Source organism: Saimiri boliviensis, chromosome 14 (genome assembly GCF_048565385.1).
Source record: "Saimiri boliviensis isolate mSaiBol1 chromosome 14, mSaiBol1.pri, whole genome shotgun sequence".
In the NCBI taxonomy this organism is placed as follows: domain Eukaryota; kingdom Metazoa; phylum Chordata; class Mammalia; order Primates; family Cebidae; genus Saimiri; species Saimiri boliviensis.
In genome coordinates, this window is record NC_133462.1 from 32,173,005 (window position 1) to 32,200,955 (window position 27,951).

General features: G+C 58.1%; 1 protein-coding gene across 15 annotated transcripts; it reads right to left on the minus strand.

Moving 5' to 3' along the window:
- Window positions 1-361: 361 nt before the first annotated feature.
- WIZ (WIZ zinc finger) lies at window positions 362-27,782 on the minus strand. Of its 15 annotated transcripts, none has more exons than XM_039466809.2 (13): window positions 27,641-27,782; window positions 25,960-26,224; window positions 20,230-20,302; window positions 16,154-18,333; window positions 14,034-14,357; window positions 8,607-8,777; window positions 7,182-7,685; window positions 5,745-6,143; window positions 4,621-5,172; window positions 2,998-3,525; window positions 2,370-2,789; window positions 1,901-2,096; window positions 362-953 (listed from the first exon to the last, which is right to left on the minus strand). In XM_039466809.2, the coding sequence occupies exons 2-13, from the start codon at window positions 26,162-26,164 to the stop codon at window positions 794-796; spliced, it is 5,712 nt and encodes a 1,903-aa protein (XP_039322743.1). In that variant the 5' UTR covers window positions 26,165-26,224; window positions 27,641-27,782; the 3' UTR covers window positions 362-793. The 15 variants fall into 15 exon arrangements, with proteins under 15 accessions (XP_039322743.1, XP_039322745.1, XP_074240577.1 ...); XM_039466811.2 differs by lacking the exon at window positions 27,641-27,782 and adding an exon at window positions 27,199-27,308; XM_074384476.1 differs by lacking the exon at window positions 8,607-8,777.
- Window positions 27,783-27,951: the final 169 nt, after the last annotated feature.

Consider the following 27,951-nt stretch of genomic DNA (forward strand, 5'->3'; position numbering starts at 1 on the left):
AGGTCTAGGGAGCTATACATAGAAAGCAACAGTGAAAAGGGGGAGGGGGCAGGAGTGGGGGAGGAAAGTCCCACCCCCCCACCCCATCCTCCAGGGCCCCAGAGCCCCTGAGGCTCTTTGGGGGGCCTTGACATGGGAGGAGGCAGCTGTCAGCTCTGAGCTCTTCCCAGCTGGGAAGGCCCCTCTGGGGGGCAGCCCACAAGGATTTCCGTGGCATTGTGGGCTCAGTGAGGGGCTCCCAGGCCCCAGCAGGCCCCACAGAGGGAGCATGGCTTCCCCTGAGCAAGCACCGTGGCATGATGTGGTCGTTTGACCCGGGAACTGGGGGTCCGGGGCAGATCCCGGGTCTCACGAGGTGCATGTGTGTGTTCGCATGTACATGCGTGTGAGAGGATATTCATGGGGGTGAGAGTGAACCAGAACAGGGGTCTTTGGGGTCTTTGCAAATGGCCATGGATGGCGGATATCGCCCTGCCTGGCTGCTAGACGGAGGAGTGCTGTCTTCCCCTGTGACCAAATCGGCTGCCACCAGAGACCTGGTTGCTGCCCCTGCTGGACCAGGTGGGCATGGGCTGAAGGAAGACACCCTGTGGCCCCAGAGTCCTTGGGCTGGGGGAAGGGCAGCTAGCTGGCTCCCGGCGCCCTGGCTGTAGTGTGCCCGGCCCCCAAGGGGCGCCGGTTTGAGGTTTTGGCTTGCTCCTTTGGAAACGGAAAGAAAGAGGAAGAGGGACGAGGACACAGAGGAGAAGAGGAGACAGAGGTGGCACGAGAGGGGATCTGGAATGCTTTTGTGTTAGGGAGCCTCTGCCGCCGCTGTCTGTGCCTGCGGGGCCTGGGACTCCTCAGGTGGGGGGTCCGCTTTGGAGAAGTTCATCTCCAGGATGTGCCGCTGTAAGTGCCGCACCCACTCTTCCTGGATGGAGAGGGGTCCCTGGAATTCCACTTCACAGAACCTGTGTAGGGGAAGAGAGAGAGGGAGTGGCCAGTGCTGTGAGGAGAGGTGGAAGCATAGCCTTGCCCATGTCCCTGGCACACCTGCTGCTACTCAGTATGGACAGAGTAAGCCCAGGAGGTGGGGGAAGAGGGACCCAGAGGTCAGGTGTTTCCCATGGACAGCCACCTCCACTCACCATGAGGTCAGGCAGGGTCTCACAGAGACCCCTGCCTCTATGCTCAGGAAGTCACTGGTGCCAGGTAAGGGCTACCCGGCTTTCAGGTCCCCCTGCCATCTGACAGATAAATATAATCTGAGACAGTAGAGGGCACAGAGAGGCAAGTCTTACCCAACGAGCCAGGCTCCCCTCCTCCTCCTGTCTTCCTGGCACCTAAAGAGGCCTCACAGCACAGAGGCCTGGAGCGCAAGCTCTGTGGCTCAAGACTTGGGTTTGACTCTGACTTCTGACTTGGCCTGTGTGGCCTCAGGTAAGTCACCTCACGTCTCAGGGTCCCAGTTCCCTCCCTCTCCAATGTACTTGTGGACTCTGGTAAGAATTAACTAAATTCTACTTTTTTCTTGAGCCAGACACTAGTTAAGTGCTTACTTACCACGTGCCAGGCAGTTCTGAGTGCTTTATAAATATTAAATTCACTTAGTCCTCGTAACAAATCTGTAAGGTAGGTTTGTTATCACTCGCTTTTATAAGTGGGGAAATTTAGGTAAGGAGCAGATGAGTCCTTCTCTGAGGTCACTAAGCTGTTAAGTGGCAGAGTTGGGATTTGAACCCAGGTCTCCCGGGCTACCAAGCTCAGGGTGTCAGCCGTTAGCCTGGGCCCCACCACACCCAAGGGCAGCCACTGAGGTGACACCTCCCAGCTCCTACCAGACCCTGTCCTGTTCCAAGGCTCTGGGTGACCAAGGCCCACTCTAGTGGTCTCCCTCCCTCCCCCAGGGGCAGCCTACCTGCATTTGAGGGTGTAGATGTTGCCCACAAACTTGACAAGTGATGTCTGTGGGGGCCGGGGCACCAGGGAGGGAACCGGCCGGACTCGGGGTGGGGGTTGCCGCACCTCCTCCAGCTTCTGCTGTAGGTCATTGGTCTCTTCGCCTCCCCGAGCTGCGGAGGCATCTGGAGGGCGGGCTTGTCGGCGTTCGAATTCTAAGGTGGGGAGAGGGACCGGAGATGAGCAGGAGGGGTAGATGCTGCAGAGACTTGAAATACACAAGAGCTGAGGATGGATGCTGCCTGGATGTGCGGGATCAGGGATGGAACGGGTGGGATGGGAGACAGATGGGTGGGGTTGGGGACAAACAGGTGAATGGGCAAGCAACTGGAGAAAGGACTAATGGGCCACAGCAGAGTGCCTGGGGCATGGCTGGGTAGGCCTGGCAGGTGCCCGCTGCCCTCCCACTCTCCTCCACCAGCACTCACTGTTGATGTTCTGCCGCTGGTGCTCCTCGGCCTTCACAGCGCCTGGTGGGCTGGCTGCCAGAGGCCGCTCACCACTGTCAGCTGCCCGGCCAGCCTCAGGCCCTGGCTCCCCGCCGGCACTGCGGCCGACCACGGCCAGGCCCCCGGGTGCCAGCCCCAGGGACGGCCGCTTGTCACTGTCACGGCCATGGCCAGCACTGCGGAACTTCTTGGTGAAGGGGCGGCCGCCCTGGATGTAGCTGCGGTAGGCGCCCACCTTCTGGGGCCGGTGCTTGATCCACTCGCTCAGTGTCTCGATGGGTGAGCCATTGACGCACCACTCGGTCACGCCGAACTGCCGCAGGTGTGCCCGTGCGTGGCTGGCCAGGGCCTTGCGGTTTTCAAAGTAAAGGCCACACAGCTCGCAGCAGGCCTCGGTGGCTGCAGGGCGGAGGGGGTGCTGCTGAGCCACAGCCCGAAGTGGGCAGGTGCACCCAGACGGCACTGCCGAGGCCAGATGCCAATCCCGCCTCCCACAGAGACCCAGCCATGGGGGCCCCACTTGGGGTCAGTGTGCACGCTTGTGGCACTGCCTGGCCTGGCAGGCCCTGGCGGTTGCCCTCCCGGGACCCTGCCACCCGCTGCTTACAGGAGTGGGAGGTCTTCTCGTGAAGGGTCTTTGCCTTGAAGGGCAGTTCAGTCTGGATGTAGGTCTTGGCCTTGACCTCTGCTGGGAGGAGGCGGTCCTCCTGCAGGGGCCGCTTGGCTGCCACTGAGCCCAAGTAGCCAGTGGCTGAGGGTTTGGCCCCAGTGATGGGCGTCAGGCTGAGCTCTCGAGGAACCTGGGCTGGCCCTGCACCTGGTTTGCCTGGCCGGCCAGCCAGGGGCGACAGCGGCAGTGGGGACTGCACCGGCCCAGGAGCCACAGTGGGAGGCCCATCCTCAGCCAAGGCAGGGGCCAGGTCTCCAGCCGGTGGCTCCTTCTTGATGAGGCACGGCTTGGATTTCTTCTTGAGGATTTCTCGCAGTGTGTCGATGGGTGAACCATTGACGGACCACTCGGTCACACCCATCTGCCGCAGGTGGGAGCGCGCGTGACTTGAAAGGCCCTTGCGGTTCTCGAAGAACTCACCGCAGAACTCACAGCGTATGTCGCGCACCGGCTCTGCCCGGGACGCTGCAGGGGATCCAGGGTGGGGGAGGAGGAGGAGAAGGAGGCGGCAGCTGCGGGCAGGAAGCCTCTAAGCTCAAAGCCCCCGTATTAGTGCCAGCTGCCTAGCTACCCCTGTCCACACCACCCACCAGATCGCAATGACCTGCTCCCTCCTCTGGGCCTCCAAAGGCCCTTGTGTACCTCTGGCTCTTCTGCTTGTTCTGTCACTTCAAATTCTAGCTAGCTTCAAGAAATCTCCCTGTGTGATCCTGGGCAAGCCACTTTCCCTCTCTGAGCCTCAGTTTCCTCCTCTGCAAAATGGAGATGAAAACCCCTCCGTCCCAGTGTTACTACAGGAGGATCTAAAATGGGAACAGTTCTGAGCATGGGGTACAGAACTGGTACACAAGGCACATGAGTGCTAAGGCACAGCCTGGGCTGCCCTCACCTACTCAGCAACAGTGGGCATCCAATCAGAGCAGAATGAACACAGTGCTGGTGCAACAGGCAAGCAAGTGACATTATGATGATGGCACATAGAGTTTTCTGTAACCAGGTACTGTGCTAAGTTCTTTATCCCACTTAATTCTCAAGAAAACCAGAGTTGGGACTATGCTGATCTCCATCTTCCAAATGAGGAAACTTGCCCAAGGTCACATAGAGCTAGACTGTGGAGAAACAGAGATCTTAACTCACACTTGACTCCAAATGTTAAGCACTTAATTACCAGGAATGTCAGAAAGACACAGATCAGACATTCACTGCCAGTCCCTACACTCCTGCCATGGCAGACATTACTAATTGATCCCTGCAGTCTTTCTCCCTAGGACTCTGGCTGACAGACACTACCAATTGATTGAAATGGCACAAGAAATGGAATCTTTCTGCCATCACTGAATGACACAATCTTGCTTCTCAAATTAATGAAGGACAATTGAGCAGCAAGCATTATCAGTTGCAGGGGTCTGCAGAGCAGGAATACACAGCTGACCCTGCGTCCTCTCTACCTGCATGTCCTCCCTTCCAATTCAACTCTAGGCACTCTGGATACCCCCAAGGGGAGGCAGGGAGGAGACCCCTCCAACTGTTCTCCCTGCTGTACTGCAGGGTCACACTTACACAGGTTCAGGGGTGTCATGTCTTCCCGTGGTGCCCCCCAGGGACCCTCAGATGGGTGCAGCTCCCCATGAAGGGCCCCTGGCAGCATCTCCCGCTTGATTTCCACCCGAATTTGTTCAGGCTTCAGCTTCTTGGGCAGGGAGGGTGCAGCCAAGCCTGGGAACATCTTCCGGGCCGTGGGAGGAGGAGAGGCAGTTGGTGAGTGGCCCAGGGGGCTGCCTGGTGGCGGTGGCAACTTCTTGGCCAAGGGTGAGATGTGAAGGTCCGAGGGGCTGCGGGCTTCCAGTGAGCTGCCAGGACCTGCGCCACCCATCATCTTGGCCAGGGCTTTTGGGCTTGGCCCTGGTGGGTTGGGAGGTCCGCCAGGCCGAGACTGGGTCCGTCTCTTCAGGATCTCCCGCAGCGTGTCGATGGGCGAGCCATTGACGTACCACTCGGTCACACCCATTTGCCGCAGGTGGGAGCGTGCATGGCTCGAGAGGCCCTTGCGGTTCTCGAAGAACTCACCACAGAACTCACAGCGGATATCTCGCGCTGGCTCTGGGCCTGAGGCTGCAGCAGGAGGAGAAAGGGGCAGTTATCATCGTGGAACTCCCAGCATGGTCACCTGCAGGAGTGTCCTGGTCAGCTGGGCATGGGCAGCAGCAGCACGCCCACAGGTTAAGGTGGTGAGGGCAGGTGCAGATAAGGCAGTGGAGGAATGGGGCTGGGGACCAGATACCCGGCAGGAGTGAGGGGAGGCTCCAGAGAGCACATGGGCTCTCAGTCCTGGCGGAGGAGAATGGAACCAAGATTCCACTGCTCTGTGGGTCCCAACAAGGACAGGGTGAGGTGGGGAGGGCAGCCTAGGTGCTATGTGCCATCTAGACAGGGCCAGATGTGGGTGCCTTGCACACCAAAAGGCAGGATTTCTCCGCCTTGACCTTGATTCTCAGGAAGGGTCACGGAGGTCAAAGGCCAAGAGAGAGGACCTAGCAGCCCACTGCCAAGATCTCTGGGCAGAACCGGCCCACTGCCAAGGGCCCCTGTCTACTCCCTGCCCCAGCAGGGAGGGGGCTGTGACCCCCCCCGGGAGGGGCTCCAGGGCCCGCAGGGAGGAGGGGGCAGCTGAAGCGAGAACCTACAGAGGTTGAGAGGAGACGGCTCCACATCAGAGGCCCAGAAAATGCCGGCGGCTGCGGCGGCCGAGAGGTCCTGCTTCCCCCAGGGGCTGGCCATACCCGCGGCCTTCAGCTTGGCCTTCTTGGCCGGCGGTGGGGGGGGGAGCAAGGAGAGGGCCGCGGAGGTGGGAGGCGGCCGCCCCAGGTGGGCCAGGGCGCCGCGCCTGGGTGGGAGGCGGATCTGGACGCCGTCCCTCCTGATGAGCCCGTGGAGCACGTCTATGGGGGATCCCTTGGCGTCCGGATCGCTGACGCCCAGGTGGCGCAGGTGAGCACGGGCGTGGCTGGACAGGCCCTTTCGGGTCTCAAACCAGGCACCGCACAGCTGGCAGTCCAGCTCTCTGCCCCCGTCACTATCTAAAGCTGCGGAGACAAAACACAGGGGGAGTTCACGGCCGCCACCTTGGCTGGCCTTGGGGGCCTGAGGCAGGAGGGTCTGGTGTGATTCTTGGCTGCTCAGGCAGTTTGGGGGTCCAAGACTCAGGTCGCAGATTTCTTTTGAGGTCTGGGACACAGGACATCCTGCTTCCTGCCTAGCCCTTGGCATCAAGGGGAGTATAGAGAGCTTAAGGATGTGGGGTGGACAGGCAGTGACCAAATTCTAGACAATTGGATACTCCCAGACCCTCTCCTCTAGGATCCCTGATATGGGAGCTCTGTAGGAGTGATGGTGGCTGCTGGGCTCATGCAGCCAAGGGCACACCTGCTCAGGGCCCCGACCCTGGAAGCATGGAAGACTCAGTGGAAAACAAGGGAACATGAGGTGCCAAATGGGGGGCTCCGCTGGGCAGGAGACCAGACCCTGATGTCACCCCCAGACTCTAATGTCCCCAAAGATATGGGAAAGCCCTTGTTAAGCCTGCTCACTGGACCTAGTGGGTTTCTTCCCAAATGCTACCTGCCATGCCCACAGGCAGCCCAGGAGGTAGGGCTTCACCTGCAGGCACAGAGAGCTACCTCTGCACGGACAGCAAGGAAGACTTGACGACAGGACCAACTGTGGGCACTTCCCATCAGGTGATCCCCTGTCTATCCAAGATGCTTCCAACCCCCACTGAGAAAGCTAGGCCACAGGAAACGTGATTACCTTCACTGCTCCCACCCTCAGGCCCAGAGAAAGCCAAGAGCTGCCCCTCAGTGGCGACATGACCCTGGCAGGCTCAGCTGCCGCAGTGAGGTCTTCAGGGGAAGATCCGCAAAGTGAAGCGGGAGACACAATCCACATCCAAGGCGGCCCAAAAGGAGATGCAGAGGCTCAGCCAACACTCTAGCCTGGCCGACCCAGGACATGGGAGCTGTAGTTCCCGCCTCCCCCACCCACCCTGGGCCCTGCAGCCCAAACTGAGGTCCCTGGCCCTCCCAGCACCAGAACCTCCCTCGGCTCTTGGGACCCACACTCACTGAGGTTCAAGGGCCCCTCATCCTCAGACTGAGGCCACTGTGCCTTTGGGGAGGCCGGCCGGGGACTCAGGGACAGCTGGGGGGTCTTGTCCTCAGGATTCTTAGGGGTAGGGGAGCCCGCCAGGGCCAGTGGTGTCTTTTTGAGGAGTGGAGAGCTGGGCGGGTGGCCCAGGCCCTTGGCCGAGAAGCCAGGAGGCGACTTGATGGCTTTGTTGACAGCAGGGGCATCCAAGGGCTTGGCAAGGGTGAGCAAGCCGGGCCGGGGGGCCCCGGCGACCACCTCCTTCAGCGAGCTGGACTTCTTAGCTAGGCCTGGGGGCAGCCCAAGGTGGGCATCGGGCAGCCCCTTCTGCTTCACAAGCTCGTAGAGGAGGTCGATGGGTGCGCCGCTGCTCTCCGACTCCGCCACTCCCAGCTGCCGCAGGTGGGAGCGTGCGTGGCTGGACAGGCCCTTTCGGGTCTCAAAGCAGGCGCCGCAGACCTCGCAGGTGGTCAGGCTCTGGGCTGAAGGGCAACACAGAGGCCGGGGGAGAAGGCTGTGAGGCCCGAGGTCCAGCTCTCCCGCTTCTCCTCCCCCGAGACTCCCACTCACCCAGGCTCCATGGAAGTGTTTTGCCTCCGTCAGGCCCCCCGAACCTCACAATGACCCTAACAAGGCGGAGATTAGCTTGTCTGCTTTGCTGATAAGGGTTAGAAACTGAGGCTCAGAGAGGGGAGAAGTTGTGCCCAAGGGCACACCGCAGGATGCAGAGTCCTTCTATCATCCAGCCAGTGGGACATCTTTCAGAACTCTGACCTATTGGGAGCCCTGGCAACAGGTTCACCAATGCTGACCTGCCAGCCACATGCTTCACTGAACTAAGTTCTAGCCATCCTATGCAGCTCAACTCCTGCCCAAAACACTGGTCCTTGCAGTCTCCTGCACCCTCTTCCACAGAGCCTTTATCCTTGCCTATCTGCTTCTCTGTCCCGATCCCCCAACTTGAATGACCCTCAAGAGCAAGGGCCAAATTCATTTTGCTCCTTTCACCTCCCTGGAATCCACCCTAGTGCCTGTCACTAGTCAATAGCAACCTTAGGATCAAGCAGACAGAAGAAATGGTGTCATGGGAGAGATCACACAGCTATCAAAGGCCAGATTCAGCAAATGAGCTGGGTCTGAGCATGAGCTCTGGACCACCATGCCTGCTGCTTCTCTGGATGCTATTCCCTCGCCCCATGAGGGTGCAGCTCAGGGCCATGAATGCCCAGGACAGTAGAAGTTCAAGAAAGAAGGCAGCTGAGTGCCAACTATGGCGCCTCAAGGTGCCAGAGGGAAAACTGCGGGCAGTCTGGGGTTCCACATTAACCCCAAGGCATGAGAGTGCCCCTGTGAGTGTCACCAGCCTGGCCAGCATCCCCTGCCATACCACCTGGGCCACTCACCCTTGAGGTCCTGCAGCTCCTGTTTGCTGCCATGAGGAACCTCTGCAGCCACTTTGCTGCTCAGCCGACTGGCCACCTGCTCCAGGGCCCCAGGGACAGGCAGGCTCTTCTTAGGGAGCGAGGGAGAGCCCAAGTCCATGGCCACCATTGCGTTTTCCTCAGAACCCAGGCCTGTGGGGTTGGGGAGACAGGCTCAGGCCAGGCAAGTTTTGGGCTGTCTATCCCCAGAACTAAGAAGATGGCCTTCTTATCCTTGCTGTCTGCTCTCACTCTGCAAGGCAGCCCACCTAGGAAAGCTGAGGTTCCACCCACAACCCCCAGCACCAATTCAATGCAGGGACACTGAGGCTGCCACTGACAGCAGACACCAGCAGCTGCTTCCACACACCACGGCATGGACAGGTCCCAGGTATAATGCAAATCTGAGCCCAAACTCCCATCCCGGGGGGATCTCAAAGAAAAGATCTCTCTGGGCAGAACTTGTGAGGGGGAACATCTGCCTGTCTTGAGGGTGAGGGTGGGAGGCAGTCAGAAGGAGAATTCAACAAAACACCAGGGTCAGGAGGCTGGAGAGGCAACACAGAAGCAGGGAGCCAGGGAGCTAGGGACAGGGAGCACTTGTGAGGAATCTCCATCAAACAAGACAGCTGGGGCTGCAGAGACAATGGGGGACAGGGTGGCCTACTCATCAAAAGCTGAGCCCTAAGTGGGGTAAGGTGAGAACCTGGTGTCTGCGTCTACAGCGACCTAACTGCAGACAGAAAGGGTTGGAATCACCTAACTTTGTGTTAAGTTTCCGAGGCATCTATCAGGCCTGGCTGAGGAGTGTGTGGCAGATGGAACCAAGAGCGAATTTTCCTGTCTAGTTTTTCAGAGGAAGGGGCCTGGAAGGCCCGTTGAACTCCAAGTTTAGAGTTCAGAGTATGGCAAAGGCTCAGAAGATGAGGGAACTGTGTGCCAACGGGGTCTTGGAGGCGCTCAATAGGAATGTAACGGGGCAGAGGACCAGGTAGATTGTATGCTCAGTTTGTCTCGCAGAGGCAAAGAGTAGCCGCTGAGGACTGGGACACCGAGGACTTTGTCAAAGTCTCCGGGTAGGGTGGGCGCGTCTGTCAGATGGGGCAAGGCCGAAGTGAGTTTCCTTGCCGGACGGACCGGAACCGTGGCAAGGGACGCTCCCGGGGCTCCAAAGAGGGCAAGGGACATCTGTCAGACGGGGCAAAGGTCTCGAGGAGCGGCGGCGAAGTGTTTCTGAGGCCTGGGACCCTGCGAACGGCGACAGAAGGCCCTGGGCCCACGCGACTAAAGGGCCTGAGGGAGGGGGGGCATCCCGGAGACTGGACGGAAGGCGTCGGAGGCGGCGGCACCGGCAGGCGGGATTCCGACCTTCCCCTCCCCGCACCCTCCCTAGAGCGGGCTCTTACCCGGCGCGGACGCGGGCCCGGGCCCCGGCCCCGGCTCCGGCTCGGCCTTGGGCCCGTCCCGAGGCGGCGGTGGCGGTAGTGGCGGCGGCGGCGGCGGCGGCGGGGGTGGGGGCGGCGGCGGCGGCGCGGGGGGTGCCGCGGGGCCCGGGCTCGGGGGGCTGGGCGGAGGCGCCCCCGCGGGCGCGCGCTCCCGGGCGCCCCCCGCGCGCGGCCCCGCCGCCGCCTTGCTCTCCGCTTTTGTCACTCGGCACTGGGCGGTGGAGGCGGCCATCTTGGCTCCGGCGCACGCGGGGCAGCCGCCCCAGGCGGGAGCAGCTGAGCGCCGAGTGCCGATTGCCGCCGCCACCGCCGCCGAACCCACTCCGCCCCGCCCCTCAGGGCGCGCCCAGGGTGGCCCGCCGAGTGCCGAGCGCCGAGCGCCACGAGCGAAACCGTTAGTCTGGGCCCTGCGGGAGGAGAGCTGCAGCTGCTGGAAGCTGCCGGCGCACCCCGGCTCGCGGATGCACGCACACTGGGTGCCCAGCGGCCTCCAACCGCCGTCCCAGCCCAATCCCCGGACATTTCCGCCCCTAGGATGGGACTCTTACGGCCTCACTCAAACCCCGTTAAACAACGTCCAAAGTCTTAAGGGCCCCGAAGGGCGGAGCTAGGACCTGCCCCAGGACCCTACCCCATTCCCTTTCAGGGAAGTCTCCACCTCCGAGTCGGGGATCCTAGAAAACACCTGATCTCCAACCACGAGAATCCCTTCAGTATCATCGTGGTATCCAGCCGTCCCCCGACGGTGCTGTTCCGCGGACCTAGGGAACCCCACACGGCCGGCACCACATTTCAATCACTCCCTGCTTCTCTCTCTGATTGTCCCCAGCTGTTCCTTGACAGTTGGGTGGGGCCAGAATCTGACCGTTGCCCCGCCCCCACCCTGGCACCCGCCCTCTCCTGCCCACTTAGGGAGATTGGGCAGGCTTCTAACGACAGGGCCAGTGCTCAGACCTAGCCCTCATGTTGCAAATCTCACTTATGGCAAGGCTTCCAGAATCTTTCCAATCACTCCTTAACCGCGAACCCTCTGCCTCCCAGTTATTCACTGCAAGACTGGTCATAGCTCGCCCTCCCAAGGACAAGGCCAGGGCAGTGCCAAACCTGCCTCCTCGCTCATCCGTAGGCTGACTCCTTATACCCCAGTGCCTCCTGCACCCCTAGCCATCCTCAGAGTCAGCTCTGTCTCGCAGCCATCCCTGAGACACTACAAACCAAGCCAGATGGGAGTGAGCTGAATGCCCAGGGGGCAGCCTTTAGAAGAAGCAAGAAGCCTGAGGTCAAGCTCCCACTCTGCCTCTCCCTGAGGTGTCACCTCAACCAACCTCTGTCCTCTCTGCACCTCCAAGGAGAGGGGACTTTGATAGCCTCACCCTCCCCTTTGCAGCCTCAATAGTGCCCTTCAAATGGGCTTGTGAATGAGTCCAGAGTACAGGGCTAGGTAGGACCCCAGCAGCTGTAAGGAGGAGTAGTACAGAAGAGGCTGGATGCAGTGGCTCATGCCTGTAATCCCAGCACTTTGAGAGGCCAAGACGGGTGGATCACTTGAGGTCAGGAGTTTGAGCCCAGTCTGGCCAATATGATGAAATCCCATCTCTACTAATAATACCAAAAAAAAAAAAAAAAAAAATGAGCAGGGAGTGGTGGCAGACACTTGTAATCCAAGCTACTTGGGAAGCTGAGGCAGAAGAACTGAACACTTGAATCCAGAAGGCAGAAGTTGCAGTGAGTGGAGATTGTGCCACAGCACTCCAGTCCCTGAGTTACGAGAGCAACTCCACCTCAAAAAAAAAAAGCTGCGGACAGTGGTTTCGGTCTATAATCCCAGCACTTTGGGAGGCTGAGGCAGGCAGATCACCTGAGGTTAGGAGTTGGAGACCAGCCTGGCCAACATGGTGAAACCCTCTCTCTACTAAAAATATAGAATTTTCTTAGCCGAGTGTGGTGGTGGGTGCCTGTAATCCCAGCTACTTGGGAGGCTGAGGCAGGAGAACTGTTTGAACCCAGGAGGTGGAGGTTGCAGTGAGCCAAGATGGTGCCACTGCACTCCAACCTGGGCAACAGAGCAACACTCCATCTTTAAAACAAACAAACAAACAAAATAAAACACAAAACAGGAATAGTACCAAATGAAGCTCCAGCCTCCTGCAATCCCGGGATGATTCCCCCTGTTCAGAAACTCTCCATTCCTCAGAGCCCAACTACTCCTCTCAGCCAAGTTCTCTGCGTTGTAAAGGCTCCTGCAAAGTCAGGCTGTGCAAGACTGGGCCCTTCACTTGTCCACTCCCTCTGTGGTGCCCAGTCCTGGGCTCCTTCACTAAATAAGACTTATGGATTTCCAACCCATCCTCCACTAAAGACACCACCAAACAAGCTGCTAAGAAGTCCAGCTCTACAGCTGTGTGGCTGTGGCAAAGAAGATGACCCGTGGTTTTCTCATCCTTAAAACAGGGACTCGGCTGGGTGTGGTGGCTCACGCCTGTAATCCCAGCACTTTGAAAGGGTGAGGTGGGCGGATCACCTGAGGTCAGGAGTTAGAGACCAGCCTGGCCAACATGGTGGAACCCCATCTCTACTAAAAATTAAAAAAAAAAAAAAAATTAAACGAGTTTGGTGGCGTGCGCCTGTAGTTCCAGATACTCAGGAGGCTGAGGCAGGAGAATCATTTGAACCTGGGAGGCAGAGATTACAGTGAGCAGAGATCACACCACTGTACTCTAGCCTGGGGAACAGAGCGAGACTCCACCTCAAACAAACAAACAAAACAGGGACACAATAATCTTAGCTCCACAGACTTACACTGAGGCATAAATGAGATAATACAGGTTAAAACCTTAGTACAGGGGCCAGGCATGGTAGCTGAGGCATCTAAATCCCTGCACTTTGGGAGGCTGAGGCAGGTGGATTGCTTGAGCCCAGGAGCTCAAGACCAGCCTGGGCAACATAGTGAGATCCCATCTCAAAAAAAAAACTAAAATGAAAAGACCTTAGTATATAGCCAGCATTTGATAATGGAGGAGCATATCAGGTCTACCAGACAAAGCAAACATTGGTTGAAAAATCTAGACTCTAGGCCGGGCACTGTGGCTCACGCCTGTAATCCCAGCACTTTGGGAGGCTGAGTCAGGTTGATCGCTTGAGGTCAGGAGTTTGAGACCAGCCTGGCCAACATGGTGAAATCCCATCTCTACTAAAAATTAGCCAGGCATGGTGGCGCACGCCTATATTCCCAGCTACTCAGCAGGAGAATCGCTAGAACCTGGGAGGTGGAGGTTGCTGTTACTGGCATCGCGCCACTGCACTCCAGCCTGGGTGGCAGTGTGAGACTCAGACTCAAATGAACCCAGCTCATTTCGACTTTTTAACAGCCAGACATAACCAGTGGTTGTCCCTGCAGGACCGTGCAGATATCTAGAGACCATTTCCAGCCATCATCTTGAAAGTTCTATGCAACAATGCTTCTCAAGAGAGATGAAGTCATTAACAGCAAAGAATGTGGAGCCCGACTGCCTGGGTTTCAGATCCCTGTTTTCCCCTTTCCAGCTGTGTGACCTCAGGCAAGTTAACTAAACTCTCTGTGCCTCAGTTTCCTCATCTGTAAAGGAGAAGAAATAATAACACCTGCCTTATAGAATTGTTGTGAGGATGTAAATGAGTTCATGTTTGTAACGTGCTTAGAACGCTGTCTGGCTCCCAGTAAAAGCTCAGTAATCATTTGTCAAAGTCACTGGCAGGAATGATAGGGAAAAACTGGATCCAGAAAGAGACCTGGCCCAGATCCTGAGTGAAACAGAAAGGACACCTACATAGCAGGATCGTTGTAAGGAGAGTTGTCAACATACTTTGTAAAGTGACTCAAAATGCTTCCAGGAAGCCAAGAGGCTGCCCCTCCAGCCTCGCCCCTCCAATGCTCTGGGCCCCTGGGAAGGATGGGGCTCCAGCATAGCCCGCCCCCTCCCCTTACCATCTCCATAGGCTGGCCCAGGGTCCTCAGCCCAGGTGGGTGGAAAGGGCACCGTGAGAGGTAAGCGGGGCCGACGGGAGGTCAAGAAGCTGCCAGGCAGACCCCCAGGCTCTCGGCCCAAGGGACTGGGGGGCTGCTCAGCGGCAGAGGTGGCCAGCAGCTCCTGCAGGATGTTGATGGGTGAGACGGTGAGCTCCCAGTTGGTGATACCAAAATCACGCAGGTGGGCACGGGCGTGGCTGGAGAGGCCGGCCCGTGTGTCGAAGCCAGCCCCGCAGAAGTCACAGCGCATCAGGCTGAAGGTTCCTGGGTCAAAGTTGGCCACTGTGGAGAGAGGACAGGACTGCCTGAGGTGGGGAGGGGCTACTCCCTAACCCCAATCCCTCCCCGTACTCAGGGCTTCACCCTGGACTGCCTTTCTTTCCCAAGGCTGTCCCTTTTGCTCCTGCCTGCCCCTCAGCTCTCAGCTCGTGCATCCTCCCACCCCATTCCAGGAAGCCCAGCCCTCCCAGATTCCCCCTTCCCACATCTAGCACCATCAAGGAGGGACCTCTCCTGCAAAAACCCTTCTCCAGGGTCAGGTGCAGTGTCTTACGCCTGTAATCCCAGCTCTTTGGGAGGTCCAGGCAGGAAGATCTCTTGAGCCCAGGAGTTTGACAGCAGCCTGGGAAACATAGTGAGATCCCATCTCTATAAAAAATTTTAAAATTAGCTGGGTGTAGTGGTGGATGCCTGTAGTCCCAGCTACTCGGGAGGCTAAGGTGGGAGGATTGCTTGAGCTCAAGAGCTGAAGGCTGCAGTGAGCTATAATTACCACATGGTACTCCAGCCTGGGCAACAGAGAAAGACCTGTCTAAGAAAGAAGGAAAAGAGGCCAGGCATGGTGGCTCATGCCTATAATCCCAGCACTTTGGGAGGCTGAGATGTGCAGATCACCTGAGGTTGGGAGTTTGAGACCAGCCCGACCAACATGGAGAAACCCTGTCTCTACTAAAAATACAAAAATTAGCCAGGTGTGATATTGCGTGCCTGTAATCCCACCTACTCGGGAGGCTGAGGCAGGAGAATCACTTGAACCCAGGAGGCAGATGTTGCGGTGAGCCAAGATCGTGCCATTGCACTACAGCCTGAGCAACAAGAGCAAAACTTCACCTCAAGAAAAAAGAAGAAAGAAAGAAGGAAAAGAAAGGAAAGGAAGAAGAGAGAGAGAAACACTTCTCCAGTTGTGGACCTGCCATCCTCTGTGAGAGTATTTGATTAATAGCATCTCGTGCCTATTTTTACTCATGATCACCCAAGTGCTGTAAATTAAATATTTGTTGGATGAAGAAATGGACAAATGGATGTAATGCCCTCCACTGGGAGCCTTCTCTGAGCCATGCAACTGAAGTTAGGGACTTTCTCTCAGCTCCCCCAGCCTCCTGGTTCTCCCAGCTTTCCCCACATCTCAGCCCTGATCACTCAGTGTCTCACTGCTTGCTTTCCTGGCTGTCTACCCCTTTCCCCCAACCCCTAGTGTAAAGACACACACGCGTGCATACACACACACTCACTCAAATACCATACTGGCACCTCCCCAAGTGGGCTTTGTGTCTGCCAATGTCAGAGCCACCCAGGGTGCTCCTGTTGGAGACAGACTTCTGGAATCAGAGCCTTGTCCCCTGGGAACTGGTAAACCTTACAGGCAGCCCCAGGGGGTTCTGAAGCTGGCTGGGGTTGGGTGGAGGTGATCCCACCACTCCTGGACTGGGCCATGAACTCCAAGAGTACAAGAACTGCTATTCTGTCCAAGGCTGTGTCCCCAAGTCTCCAGGACAGAGGAGAACCTTGCTTAGTAAATATTTGTTGAATGGAGGAGTGAATGAAATTCTCTGCCCGAGGCTGACTCCTCTACCCACACTCTTTCCTCCAGCAGCTGGAATGGCCAGGGCACTGGGGTATTCCCACACATGCACCAACGGGGTGGCCTTTACGGGGTGGCCTTTACAGCAGCTCCCAAGTCTCTCAGGAGCAGAGGACCTAATGTTCCCCTGCTTGGCGCTAAGGGAGAGAGAATTTGGATCGAGGGTGAGTTGCCCAGCCCTGTGTCTCCTGGGCCTTTTAAAGTGAAGCTGCCCTACCTTTTTTCTTCTTCTTCTGGAAGGAGAACCTGCGTTCAATGGCCTTCACTTCCTCGGCCGAGATGAAATGCCGCACATTGTAGCTGACGCCCACGCGGTTCAGGTGGCCCCGGACGTGGTTGGCCAAGCCGATGCCGTTGTGGAAGCGATCGGGGCAGTAGGGGCATTTCCGCTCCTCGTGCTTCAGTACCATGGCTGGGTCGCCATCCAGGAGTGTGTCCAGCCCCAAGGGGCTGCCCAGCGGTGCATCCAGGAGCAGGAGGTCCAGGGGGTGGGCACCCGCCAGCCCCAGCTCCTCGGGCTGCAGCCTCGGGGGCACCCTGGCCGCTGCCATGACCTGCGGCCCCAGCTTGGCCACCAGCACAATGGGCACCATCCCTCGGAGCTGCTGCTGCTGCTCCTGCGTGGCTTCCGCCGCCTGCAGGGCTTCTCGGAAGGTCCGCTTCAGCTCCAGGGCCGGCTGTGGGATGAGGCTGGGGGTGGCTAGGGGGGAAAAGTCCATCTCGGAGGTCAGCATTACATCCTCTTCTTCCTCCTCGTCCTCGTCCTCTTCCTCTTCCTCCTCCTCCTCCTCCTCCTCCTCCTCCTCCTCCTCCTCTTCCTCCTCCTCTTCGCTCCAAGGGCGCCTCCGTTCCCCCAGCCCTTGTGGGTGGACGGTGCTTTTGTTTCTCCCGAGCTGTAAGGCGTAGGGGGTAGATGCTAGCGCCGAGGGAAAGGCCAGCCTTCCAAGAGGCCTTTGGCCCATGCCATGCGGGAGTGGCTTTGACAGTGGAAAATCTCTCATGCCCAGCTGCTGGCATCCTGGGCCAAAGGCCAGGCTGGGGTCATATCCAGTAGTGTTCTCCCGCCACATGGGGGCCAAGGGCGGCTCAGCTTTGCCAAAGTAGTCCACGGCAGTGTCAGGGAAGCAGGCGTGAGCATCCTGGCTAGTGCCTGGCTGGCTGGCAGGGTCCTCCTCGTAAGCCTCGCTGTCCTCCTCCCAGTGGGGACGGGCGTGCACCAGCTTCACGTGCTCCCTGAGCAGGCTCTCGCTGGGCGCTGGGAAACCACAGAAGACGCAGGCGCTGAGGCCCGCAGCAGCAGCACTGTAGGGCTGATAGAGGAGGGTGCCGGCCTCGGGGCTGGGGCTGCCAGCCCCGCTGCTACCTCCAAAAGGCTCCTTGGCCGTCTGGCTTGGGCGCTCACGCACGTGCAGCTTGGCGTGCTGCACGTAGGCCCTGGAGGAATTGGTGCCAAAGACACACTTGGGGCACTGCAGCCGCGCCTCCCGGCCCTCGTCCCCTGGCACTTGCTTCAGCTTTTGGATCTCCTCGATGATCTTCTCCCGGGACGCCTGGTGCAGCTGCCGGTGCTTCTCCAGGGCGGCGGGGTCGGCAAAGGCCCAGCCGCACTCCCCACAGGCCAGCGGGGCCAGGTCGGCAGGGGGCTCCTGGCCCGGGGCTCGGCGGTGCTGGCTCATGTGCTCCAGGAGGTGCTCCTTCTGCTTGAAGTAGATGCTGCATTCGATGCACGGGAACACAGCCGGCTCCTCGTCCTCATCCTCATCCAGGCTGGCCACCCCTTCGGCCACCTCCTCCAGCAGCTCACACAGGTACGCCCCCGTCTGGATCGGAGGCAGTAGCGGCTGTAGCCGCTCCACAGATGCCTCCGAGTTCACCGTCCAGGTCTGCGTGGCCACCTCTGAAGCCGATGTGGGTAGGCCCCACTCGGAAGGCTGGGCCAGCTCCTGGAGGTCCTCCAGGTCTTCTCTGCCACCCACCACCGCCATGTCCAGTGTCTTCGGGGTGTCTTCCACTGGCACGAACACCCTTCTGAAGGGGGCAAGGGGTGGTGGCTGGGCAGGCAGGTCCAAGGGCAGCCCTGCATCCTGGGGGGACCCCGGCTCATCCTCATCTTGGAGCCAGTCAAACCTGGGGCCGCCCCGCGGGCGCTTCTCCAAGATCCTTGGATCCCCCCGGAGGTGCAAGAACCTTCTAGAGCTCTCTAGCTCAGCGTGTGGTTTCATGGTTCTCACAATGACTGAGTCCTCGAATCTCTGCTCAGAAAGGATGCCCTCCCCAGCCTCCTGGACAAGGGGGTTCTCCCAGGGCCCCCGGACATCAGGGGTGCCTGGGAAATGGCCCAAGAGATGGGGTGGTGGGGAGCCCGGCCGGAAGTCCAGGCTGCCTCCATCCCAGCAGCTGCAAGGAAGTGCCAATGGGGACAGGTTAGCCAGGGGCCGCAGTTTCCTTCCTAGGGTGGTGATGGGGGTGCTCCCACGCAGTTTGAAGAAGGCCCCAGAGATCCAGCCCGAGAGTGACAGGGGTGTGGGGGTATGGGTGGGAGGTAGGGAGAGTCCATGTGGACCCTTCCAGACCTAACGGGTCAAACACCAGGTTCAACTCCTAGAAGGCACCTGTCCACAGAGCCTATCCCTGCTGCATCGTGGGGGAATGTGCGGAGACCACAGGTGGGCCACACGGGGATGTGGCCCCCTCTAAGAAGTCTGGTGGCGACAGTCAATTCTCATCTCTCCCCAGGGAGGCCCCAAGGCTCTCATCTGTACTCCAGGCTGCTTCTCTCTTGGTCCTCCCCAAACTGGGGTGATTTTGCTAATTTAGCTTCACCTCTGCCCCAGATCTGGTGAAAGTTGTTTGTGGCAGAACAGTTCAAAGGAACGTTCCTTTTTCCCCTGCATCTCCCCCTCCTTGGAAGGACAGAGTCAGGAGAGGCTGAAGATCCCTACTCAGCCTTTGGCCCCAGTGATCCGGACCTTCAAGGGTGGGGGATGGGAGTGGGGTTGGGGGAGGCAGGATAACCTCTCTGGGCCTCAGTTTTCCAATCCTAAAAATGGGCATAATTCCCAAGAACTGGGAACCCCTTTGTCCTTATGCAACATCTGTGGAGCTTTCTCATAGCCATCATCAACAAAAACTTCACACAAGGCGGGTGCTTATTTAAAGGCTCACAACCACAACCTTTCAATGACCCCACAGGGTGTAGGGTGAAGATGACACAACTCCGTGCTTGGGAAGTGCTTTGTTTCACCCCATGCCTGGCCCAGTGTGGGTTCTTATTATGACCATTCATGATCGGTTCCCCCTTCCTTTGCAAGATCCTGCCTCTATTGGGAGATTCCAATCATACTCATGGAACAGATGTGGAAACTTTCCATCCAGATGTTGAGTGGAGACCATAAGGTCACGTTTCTAAGCTCCATCGGTGACATGTGATACTAACGGGACCGTCCTCCTAGGGCTGTGTTGAGGATCCAGTGGGGATAAACACATGTTCAGAGCTTAGCTCATAGCAGCTATTATTAATTAATTAATAATATTACTGGCCAGCTGCAGTGGCTCATGCCTGTAATCCTAGCACGTTGGGAGGCTGAGGTGGGCGGATCACGAGGTCAGGAGTTCAAGACCAGCCTGGCAAACATGATGAAACCCTGTCTCTACTGAAAATACAAAAATTATCCAGGCATGGTGGCGGGTTCCCATAATCCCAGCTACTGGGGAGGCCGAGGCAGGAGAATCGCTTAAACCCAGGAGGTGGAGGTTGCAGTGAGCCGAGATCGTGCGACTGCACTCTAGCCTGGGTGATAGAGTGAGACTTCTTCTAAAAAAAAAAATTACTGTGACCTATTAGTACCTGCCAAGCCATTGAATAAAGGGTAGGAACCATCAGCAGATTCCTGCTCTCACCCAATGCCCCTTGGATCCTCAAGGCGAATTCATGAGATGCATCTTATGGACTCCATTTTGCAGATGAGAAAACTGAGGCCCAGAGAGGCCTAGTATCAGTCTAAGGGTCACCTGGCAGAGAGAGGACTCCAAGGGTCCAACCTCCAGGCTCCTGCCCTTCTGGGCCTACTCTTGGCAGGGATAATGAGAGTTGACCCTCTGTGTTCATCCCAGACCTCCCCCAACCCCTAGCACACGCCCAGGGACTTGCCTGCTGGGAGCTGCCTCCTCCTCCTGCCTGGCTTCCTGATTCCCTCCTGTCCCCTTCTCATTCCCCAGGGGCTTCTCTCGGGCCTGGGCATGTCCTGCTTGCCCCCCTGCCCTCCCTGAGGTCAGGGCCAGCATGGCACTCACCAGCTGCTGATCCGATGGGTGGCGGAGGTGGCACAGGGGAGGGCTTCGCTGAGGTCGGGATGGGGCTGCCCGTCTGCAACAGAGAGGGGAGACCCTGAGGGGCTGGGGTCCCCCTGGCCGGGGCCCTCCACACCCCAGCTCCAGGAGCCCTACCAGGTGCCTCAGAAGGGCCCTGCTGGCTCCCAATCCCTCTCCCCGAGAGGCCCGTGGCCTCTGCCATCCTGAGCCCTGAAAGGGATTTCTTTGGAGGAGTCCCCTTGGCTCTCCTGGGGGACTCCAGGGGCCTGCTGCTTTCCAACCGTCCTTTCTTTCCCCCCACCCAGCAGCCAGGGTGGTTTTTTACAAGCCTCACCCTGGTAAAAACTCACCTGGCTTCTCATTATACCTATAACAAAAACAAGACTTTTTGTTTGTTTGAGATGGAGTCTCACTCTGTTGCCCAGGCTGGAGTGCAGTGGCGAGATCTCAGCTCACTGCAATCTCTGCCTCCTGGGTTCAAATGATTCTCCTGCCTCAGCCCCAAGTAGCTGGGATTATAGGCATGCGCCACCATGCCTGGGTAATTTTTCAATTTTTAGTAGAAATGGGTTTTTGCTATGTTGGCCAGGCTGGTCTCAAACTCCTGACCTCAAGCCATCCACCCACCTTGGCCTCCCAAAGTGCTAAGATTACAGGTGTGAGCCACCGTGCCAGGCTTGAAAACCAGACTCTTAACTGCCACCTGCAAGGCCCTATGAGGTCAGACCTCTGCTGGTCTCTCCAACCTCATGTCTTTCTCCTGGCCCCTCAGTGCCTCCGCTCTAACTGCATGGGCCTCCTAGGGAAGCCCCAAGCCCATCTAACTCTTTCCGGCCTCAGGGCCTTTGCACTTGCTATGCTCTCTGCCTGGGGCACTCATCCCTGATCACCTAACTCAAATGAGTCCCTGTGATTTTCTCTTTCAGCACCTGTTTCATTTCTTTCTTAGCATTTTCTGAAATCACCTGGTTCTTTTTCAGGATGACTGCTTGCTGGATTCCCCACTAACATGCAGTCTCACCAGAGCAGGGACTTTGTCTGCCTCATTCACTGTAGCATCCCAGCACCTGGCACAAAGCAAATGCTCTAAAAATCCTTGCCAGATGATGAACGAGGTGCCTGTTCTAACCCGAGTTGCGGAGAGCCCGTCCCTGCCTTCTGCACCCTCTCCCAGGCCTATGTCCTAAAATCCAGTCCCCTCCTGGGACCCCAAACCCACCAACACAGATGGAGCCAACTCTCTATTATCTGCCTGTGGAGCCAATGCCTGGAGCAACCACAGGAATCCTGGCCTGTGTATCCTCTGCCTGCCACGATTGCCTGATGAGGACGAGCTTGCCAATCGGGGAGCAGGCCAATTGCCCAGGCCAAGGTTAACACGCTGGGGGAACTTGTGCCCCGTCCAGGGCCCAACAGATGCAATTGTTGGATTAGCCTCAATTTGAGGATGGTCCAGAAAAAGGGATAGGGCTGGGGCGAATTCTTTATCCAATCCCTCATCATCCAATTGGCCCAAGAAATTGAGAGCTCACTGTTGGGAGTCAAGGGTTAGAAATGGAGATAGAGCGGGGAGAGGGTGTTGGTTAGAAAGGTGTGGTCACTGGCTGAGGGTCTTTCTTCTCAACTCAAGCGAAGGGTTGTGACTGCTGTGTGACCTCTGGAAGGTGAGGTGGGGAGCGAGTAATGAAAATCTGCATAATCTACAGCAAAGTTTCTCAATATCAGCACTGCTGGCATTGGGGTCAGGTCATTTTCTGGGGTGGTGTCTGTCCTGTGCATTGCAGGATGGTGAGCAGCATCCCCGGCCTCCACCTTCCAGAAGCCAGCACCTCCTCCCCTCGGGGTCATGACAACCAAGAGTGCCACGAAACGTTACCAAAGTGTGCCCTAGATGGGGGAGGTGCGTCACCCCCATTTGAGAACCACCTGGGTAGACTGACAGGCAGCAGAGTTGTGCTTGAGTGCAAGGGCTGGTTTTGTGATGGGGTGTTGGAGAGGGTGTTCAGAGGCGGGAAAGAAAGGTGTGGCCCAGCCAAGGGAGTGAGGCTACTCAAGAAACAGGGTCTCCAGAGAACATGTGAGTCATAGATTTCACTATTTTCAGGGAAGGGCGACTGGTTCACATATAACCAGCCCTAGTGTGACCTAGAGGTGTGGGTCTGAGGGTCCCGGGCATCCTGCTTCTGAGGTTCTGGGACCCCAAGCTCCCAAGATTCTGGGCGTCCCAGATTTGATGATTCTGCGATTGCCGTTGTCTAAGAATTCCAAGAGCCAGGGGACCGTGTGGCCTCTTTGTCTGAGCAATTCCAGCGAGGCTCCTATTTTTAGTGGCAGTGACTTTGGAGGAAGCAGGCCAAGCAGGGCCCTGTGTCCGAGACACCTTGGGGGTGGGGGCTTCACCCAGAGGACTCCACAGCTGATGGGGATCCAGGAGTCCCTAAGGGTCAGATGAGGTGCCTGGGTTGCAGCCCTCAGGCAGTGGCCGTGCCAAGGGGCCCTTGCTGGCTCCTGCCATCTGGGGTCCCCGAAAGAGTTTGCAAATGCTGACGGCAAAGAGTGTTTGTGTGCAGCCTGAACTCCAGGCCTGGGATCCAACTTGATAGAGTGGCCAAGAATCTAGATTCTGGAGCCGGGCAGATCTCAGTTCAGGGCCCCAGGGGTACCCTAAAGGCCGTGCCTTTCCCACTCGGTTTCTTCCTCTTCAATGGGAGTAGCCGTGCCTTTCCCACTCGGTTTCTTCCTCTTCAATGGGAATAGCCACCGACCCAGTCTTGCAAGGCCAGCGATGGGTGCCAGCAAGATCGCAGTAAATGCTCCATCCAGAGAAGTGTGGTAGAAGGGAAGAAGGCTGGTGGGAGGCCTTGAGGGCAGGGCTCAGCGATGTCTCAGGGTGGAAGCTGGTGGCTAGACCCAGAGCCTCAGGCCTGGTCACTCCATGCTCTGACTTTCCCCCCAGGCTGGGGCCCCAAGAGGGCAGAAATGATGTGTCATTTGTCCCTGGGTGCCTTGTCCCCAACACAATTCCAGGTATGTACCAGACTCTTCATCAATCCATACAGACCATCTCAGCCCCCTGAGTCTTTTCTGAACCTGCGAGATCCAACTAGAGAGGTAGGAGCTGCAGAGGGAGTGTGGGAGTGCCAGGTAAACAGCCATAACAGAGGACAGAGGAGGCAGCGGGCACACCCGTCCTGTCCAGGCAGAGAAGTCTGGAGGTGACCACTCCAGGGGGCTCCGAGGGATGAATGGGGATAGAGGAAGGCCCAGGTTTGGGGTGGAATAGCAGCCCCAGAGCCTGTTCCTATTTATAGGCATCACAAGACTAGTAGGGCAGGTGCCTCATGCGGTGTCCCAAACCCAGGTACTCCTCCAACGTCCAGGCCATGACCTCACTCCGAGTCAAGCCATTCCCACCCCTGTCCCCGGTTGCTGAGGGAAACCTTCAAGGGAGGGCCTGGCCCCCGTCAGCAGCCACATTTCCCTCCTCCCCAGGCTATAAGACAGATGTATGCATGAGACCCTGGGTGATTCCCCAGAGGAGTGAGAATGCACCTACCTGCCTGCTTTTCCCCTCTCTCCAGACCTGGGGAGTCTGCCAGGTAGAGAAGTCCAATCCCTCAGAACCAGACCCAGAAAGGACCCTGGGACCTCCCAGAGCCTGTACTCTCAGGCTCCCACAGAATCAAAGGCCCCACCCTGCCCTGGCCGGCTGTGCAAACTGGCACAAGATCCTGCCTGTCTCTGAGCCTGTTACTAACTCAGTTATTAATGACTTAGAGGAGGGGATTACTAAGTTTCCCTGAGCACTGATACTCTGGAGTTGGGTGTGCCATCTGCCCTCTGGGGTCTCGCCTTGCCACCCCACTGCCTGAAACCTGCAGATGCCACCAGCTACCTCCAAGCCTCTGCATGTACACAGCCCGATGCCTAGACGCTTGCTGCCCCCTTGGTCTGGCTCATTGTCCCTTATCCTCCTTCTCACTTCCTGTAGGAACTCCCTTTCCCCCAACCTGCAGGGTCCTTTCTTCAGCACAGCCCTAGCTGCTGTGTCATAACACCTGGTGACATAACACCGGGTCATAACATGGTGGGGGGGGGGTCCGTGAGATGGTGGGGTCCGTGAGAGCGGGGATGGTGTATGCTCTGTCACCTCTGTGCCCCAATGCCCAGCCCCTAAAAGATGCTGTACATTTATAAATATCCAAGCATTAGCCAGGTACAGTGGCTCACGCCTGTAATCCCAGCACTTTGGGAGGCTGAGGCGGCAAACCACCTGAGGTCAGGAGTTGGAGACCAGCCCGACCAACACGGAGAAACCCCGTCTTAACTAAAAGTACAAAAAATTAGCCGGAAGTGGTGGTGCATGTCTGTAATCCCAGCTACTAGGGAGGCTGAGGCAGGAGATTCGCTTGAACCCAGGAAGCAGAGGTTGCACTGAGCCGAGATTGCGCCATTGCACTCCAGCCCGGACAAGAAGGAAACTCTTGTCTCCAAAAAAAAAAAAAAAATCTGAGCATCATGAGTGTGTGAAGGTGGCTGGAGTAGGTCAAGGATCTGGGGGGTGGTTAAGAGGGAGGGCTGTCAAGCCATGTTACTCCCTGGCTAGGTGACCTTGGGCAACTTATGTCACAACCCAGTGTCTTAGTTTCCCTATCGCTGACATGGGATAATAATAACGAAGGCTCCTCCATGGGGTTCTTTGGAGAATGATAGAAGGTGATCATGCAAAAACCTTGGCATGTAGGAAGCCCTTGATGAGGTGTTTGGAGATGAGGGCGGGGTCTGACGCATCAGCCCGCTATTCTCCAGCCACACCAGCCTCCTACCAGGTCCTTGGACACATCAGGCTCCTCCCCACCACAGAACCTTTGCACTTGCTGTTGCCTCCACCCAGAATGCCCTTCCCACTGTTCACTCCATGCTCCATTCAAATGCCTCCCTCTCAGGGAGGCTCTCTGGGTCTCTCAGGCATGATCCCAGCACTCTGTTTAATGCCTTCACAGCATCTGTCACTACCTGTCCTTCTGATATTTGTTTAGTTGCTTGTTGTCCATTTCCCCTACTAGAGTGTCAGCCCCTGAGGGCAGGAATTCTTGCCTCTTTGGTTTACAGCTGTCTTCCCAGCACCTGGCGCATAGTCTGGCACACTGAAGGTGCTCAGTATTTAAAGAATGGATAACACATCTGGAGGTGGGAAGAGTATGAGATACCTTTTAGCTGGGTAAAGTGAGACACTAAGGGGTGGCCAGCATCCCTGACTACCCAGCTTTTCCCTAGCCACCACAGGGTCCGAACTGTTTTGGCCCATGGCTCAGGAGCAGGATACACCCAGACAACCAGAGTGAGCTGGGATAGACTGATGGAAGTGGGGAATGCCTGTGGAACAAGTGGGCTGGGGGCAGGGAGCTTAGGGTGCTGAGATGGTCCTCTGTACCCAATCAGTATCCTCAAAGGAGGGAGCCAGGCTGACCTGAGTTCAAATCCAAGCTTCACACCACCCAGTGGGGAGCCTTGGTCTCGTCACTGGCTCCCAGGGCACCTGTTTACACAATCATCAAATGAGAAACTAAATAGAGTGCAAAGAAAAGGCTCTGAACACAGGCAGAATCAGCATCCCAGCTCAGCCGCTGCTGCACCAGGTGACTTGGTTCTCTCTGAGCCTTGGGGAATAAGCTGGATGCTCCCTGGGGGCCACAGGGCCCATCCTCTTACCAGAGATGCCACCTCTGCCATCCAGAATGTCTCGGGGGCCCTCCTTGGTGACAGGCAGGTAACGGGCAGACCGGAAGATGCCACCTTCCCCCTCAGCAGCCTCGGCCCCACCCTCGATGTTATCTCTTGTCGCCGGGCCGGGCAGTCTCTCTGGGCCTCGGGGACGATCCGGTGCAGCCAGGCTGCCTGCCAGGGACCCCTCCATTGGATTCTCTCTGCTTGGTTTCACTCAGCAGCTGGGCTGGCTCAGCGGGGCATTGTGGGCCTGGGAACAGAGAGAGGAAAGTGCTTAGGGGATGGAGGAAAGGGAATCTGCCTCAGTTTCCCCTCCTTCAAACCTTGGTCCTCACCTTTGCAGCTCACTGCCTGTTTACCTCCCAGCCCAGGTGAGCTGATGATGTTGAGACCTTATCCACACACCTTCTATCCCTACCCTCAGCATGCCTCCATCTCTCCATCAATAACTCCTCCCCTTTATACAGATCCTGCACTGCCTCAGTTTACCCATGTTGACACAAGCCTACTCAGCCACCTGGTTTTCTTCTATCATTAATCTTACCACTTCTCCAGACGCCTCGATTCACACACAGCTGCACTTTCCCCAGTCCGGCCCTCACACCCATGCACATGCACATCCTACTGCCATGCCGTTTCCTCGGCAAGAATCCCAGCCACTTGTACACTTCGATCCTATACACTGTGAGGAGTCTCCCCTCATTATCCCTTTACTTTTCTCCATTGGGTTGTCCCACACCAACGATCCCTGTACTTTTCCCACACTCCAACCCTTCCCCCAACACAGGACCTTAGGGTTCTCCAGCATTAACCCCTTCACCCCCCTCCATAACCATAGCCTCCAGTGACCCCAGCATTAACCCTTTCGCTTCTTCCCAACATTATCCCTCTTGCATGCCCAGCCTGGGCTCCTCCATTCCCCCCAGCCCCCAACCAAGATTGCTCTAGTCCTCGGGCAAAAGAAAACGATGGGGCTCCTGGTCCAGAAATGGGGACCCTGGGGAGGGGGGGGTTGTCCACTCCACCTATAAATACCTTCAAGGTAACGGAGGAAAGTGAAGGGCAGGAATGAGGCGCCCTCCCCAGGGAGATGGTGGGGAGGCCGGGCCCAGGCAACCGGGGCGGGGCCGGGGCGCCAGGCCTGGTTGCAGGCGCTGCCCTCGGGGGCCTGGGGATTCCCAAGGGGCTTCTCCGTGGGTTGGCAGTCTTGGTGGGGGTTCCTACCCAGGCCCGGAGAAAGCACCTGCGGTTGTCCACCGGTGGGCACTGCCCGCAGGGAACGGGCGGGACCGCAACTTCGGAGCACTTTGGCAGCGTGGGGAGGGGGCTCCCACCCGGACGCCCCCCCGGGGGTCGCAGAGGTGGGGGCTGCGCCGCGCGGGTCCGCTCCTGGGGGCCCCAGGGTCTGGGGGATGCACCCTCCACCCGTGGACCCCGGGGCGGGAGACCCCGCGGGACGCACCGAGGTAGGGGGGACACCTGCCCCAAGACCCCCCACCCCTCCCCCCACCTGCACGGCCCCGCCCCTGCCCAGGCCCCGCCCCTGAAGGCCCCGCCCCCGCCCCCGCCCTGGGGGGTCCCGCCTGGCCCGGCCCGGCCCGGGCCTCCCCCGCCCCGTTACGGCTCCGCCCCACCCGCGGGCTCCCCAGGCCGGGCCGGGCCTCACCGGGGAGGCGGCGCCGCCGGCCAGGTGCCGGGGCTCGGAGCTCCCGTCCTTGGTGTGGCCGTCGCTGCCGTTACCACTGCTGCCGCTCCCGGTGCCGGTGCCGCGGCCTCCGCAGCCGCCGCCGCCTCCACCGCTCGGGGGACATTGTCCCTTTAAATCGCTCCCCCCGCTGCCCCGCCCCCCCGGCGCGCCGCCGTGACCTCAGCGCGACAGCCCCGCCGCGCCGCCATGATGGGGAGGTCCGGGGCGCCCCCCCCCCCCCCGCGCCGCCCCAGGGGGGCGACCAGCGGGCGCGCCGCCATGTTGGGAGT

Coding starts and splice junctions, on each gene's coding strand:
- WIZ (XM_039466809.2), bottom strand. CDS start 26,164: ATGGAGGGGTCCCTGGCAGGCAGCCTGGCTGCACCGGATCGTCCCCGA. Junction 6,144..7,181: donor TGAGGGGCCCTTGAACCTCA/GTGAGTGTGGGT, acceptor TTGTCTCCGCAG/CTTTAGATAGTGACGGGGGC. Junction 5,173..5,744: donor GCCGTCTCCTCTCAACCTCT/GTAGGTTCTCGC, acceptor CTCCTGCTGCAG/CCTCAGGCCCAGAGCCAGCG.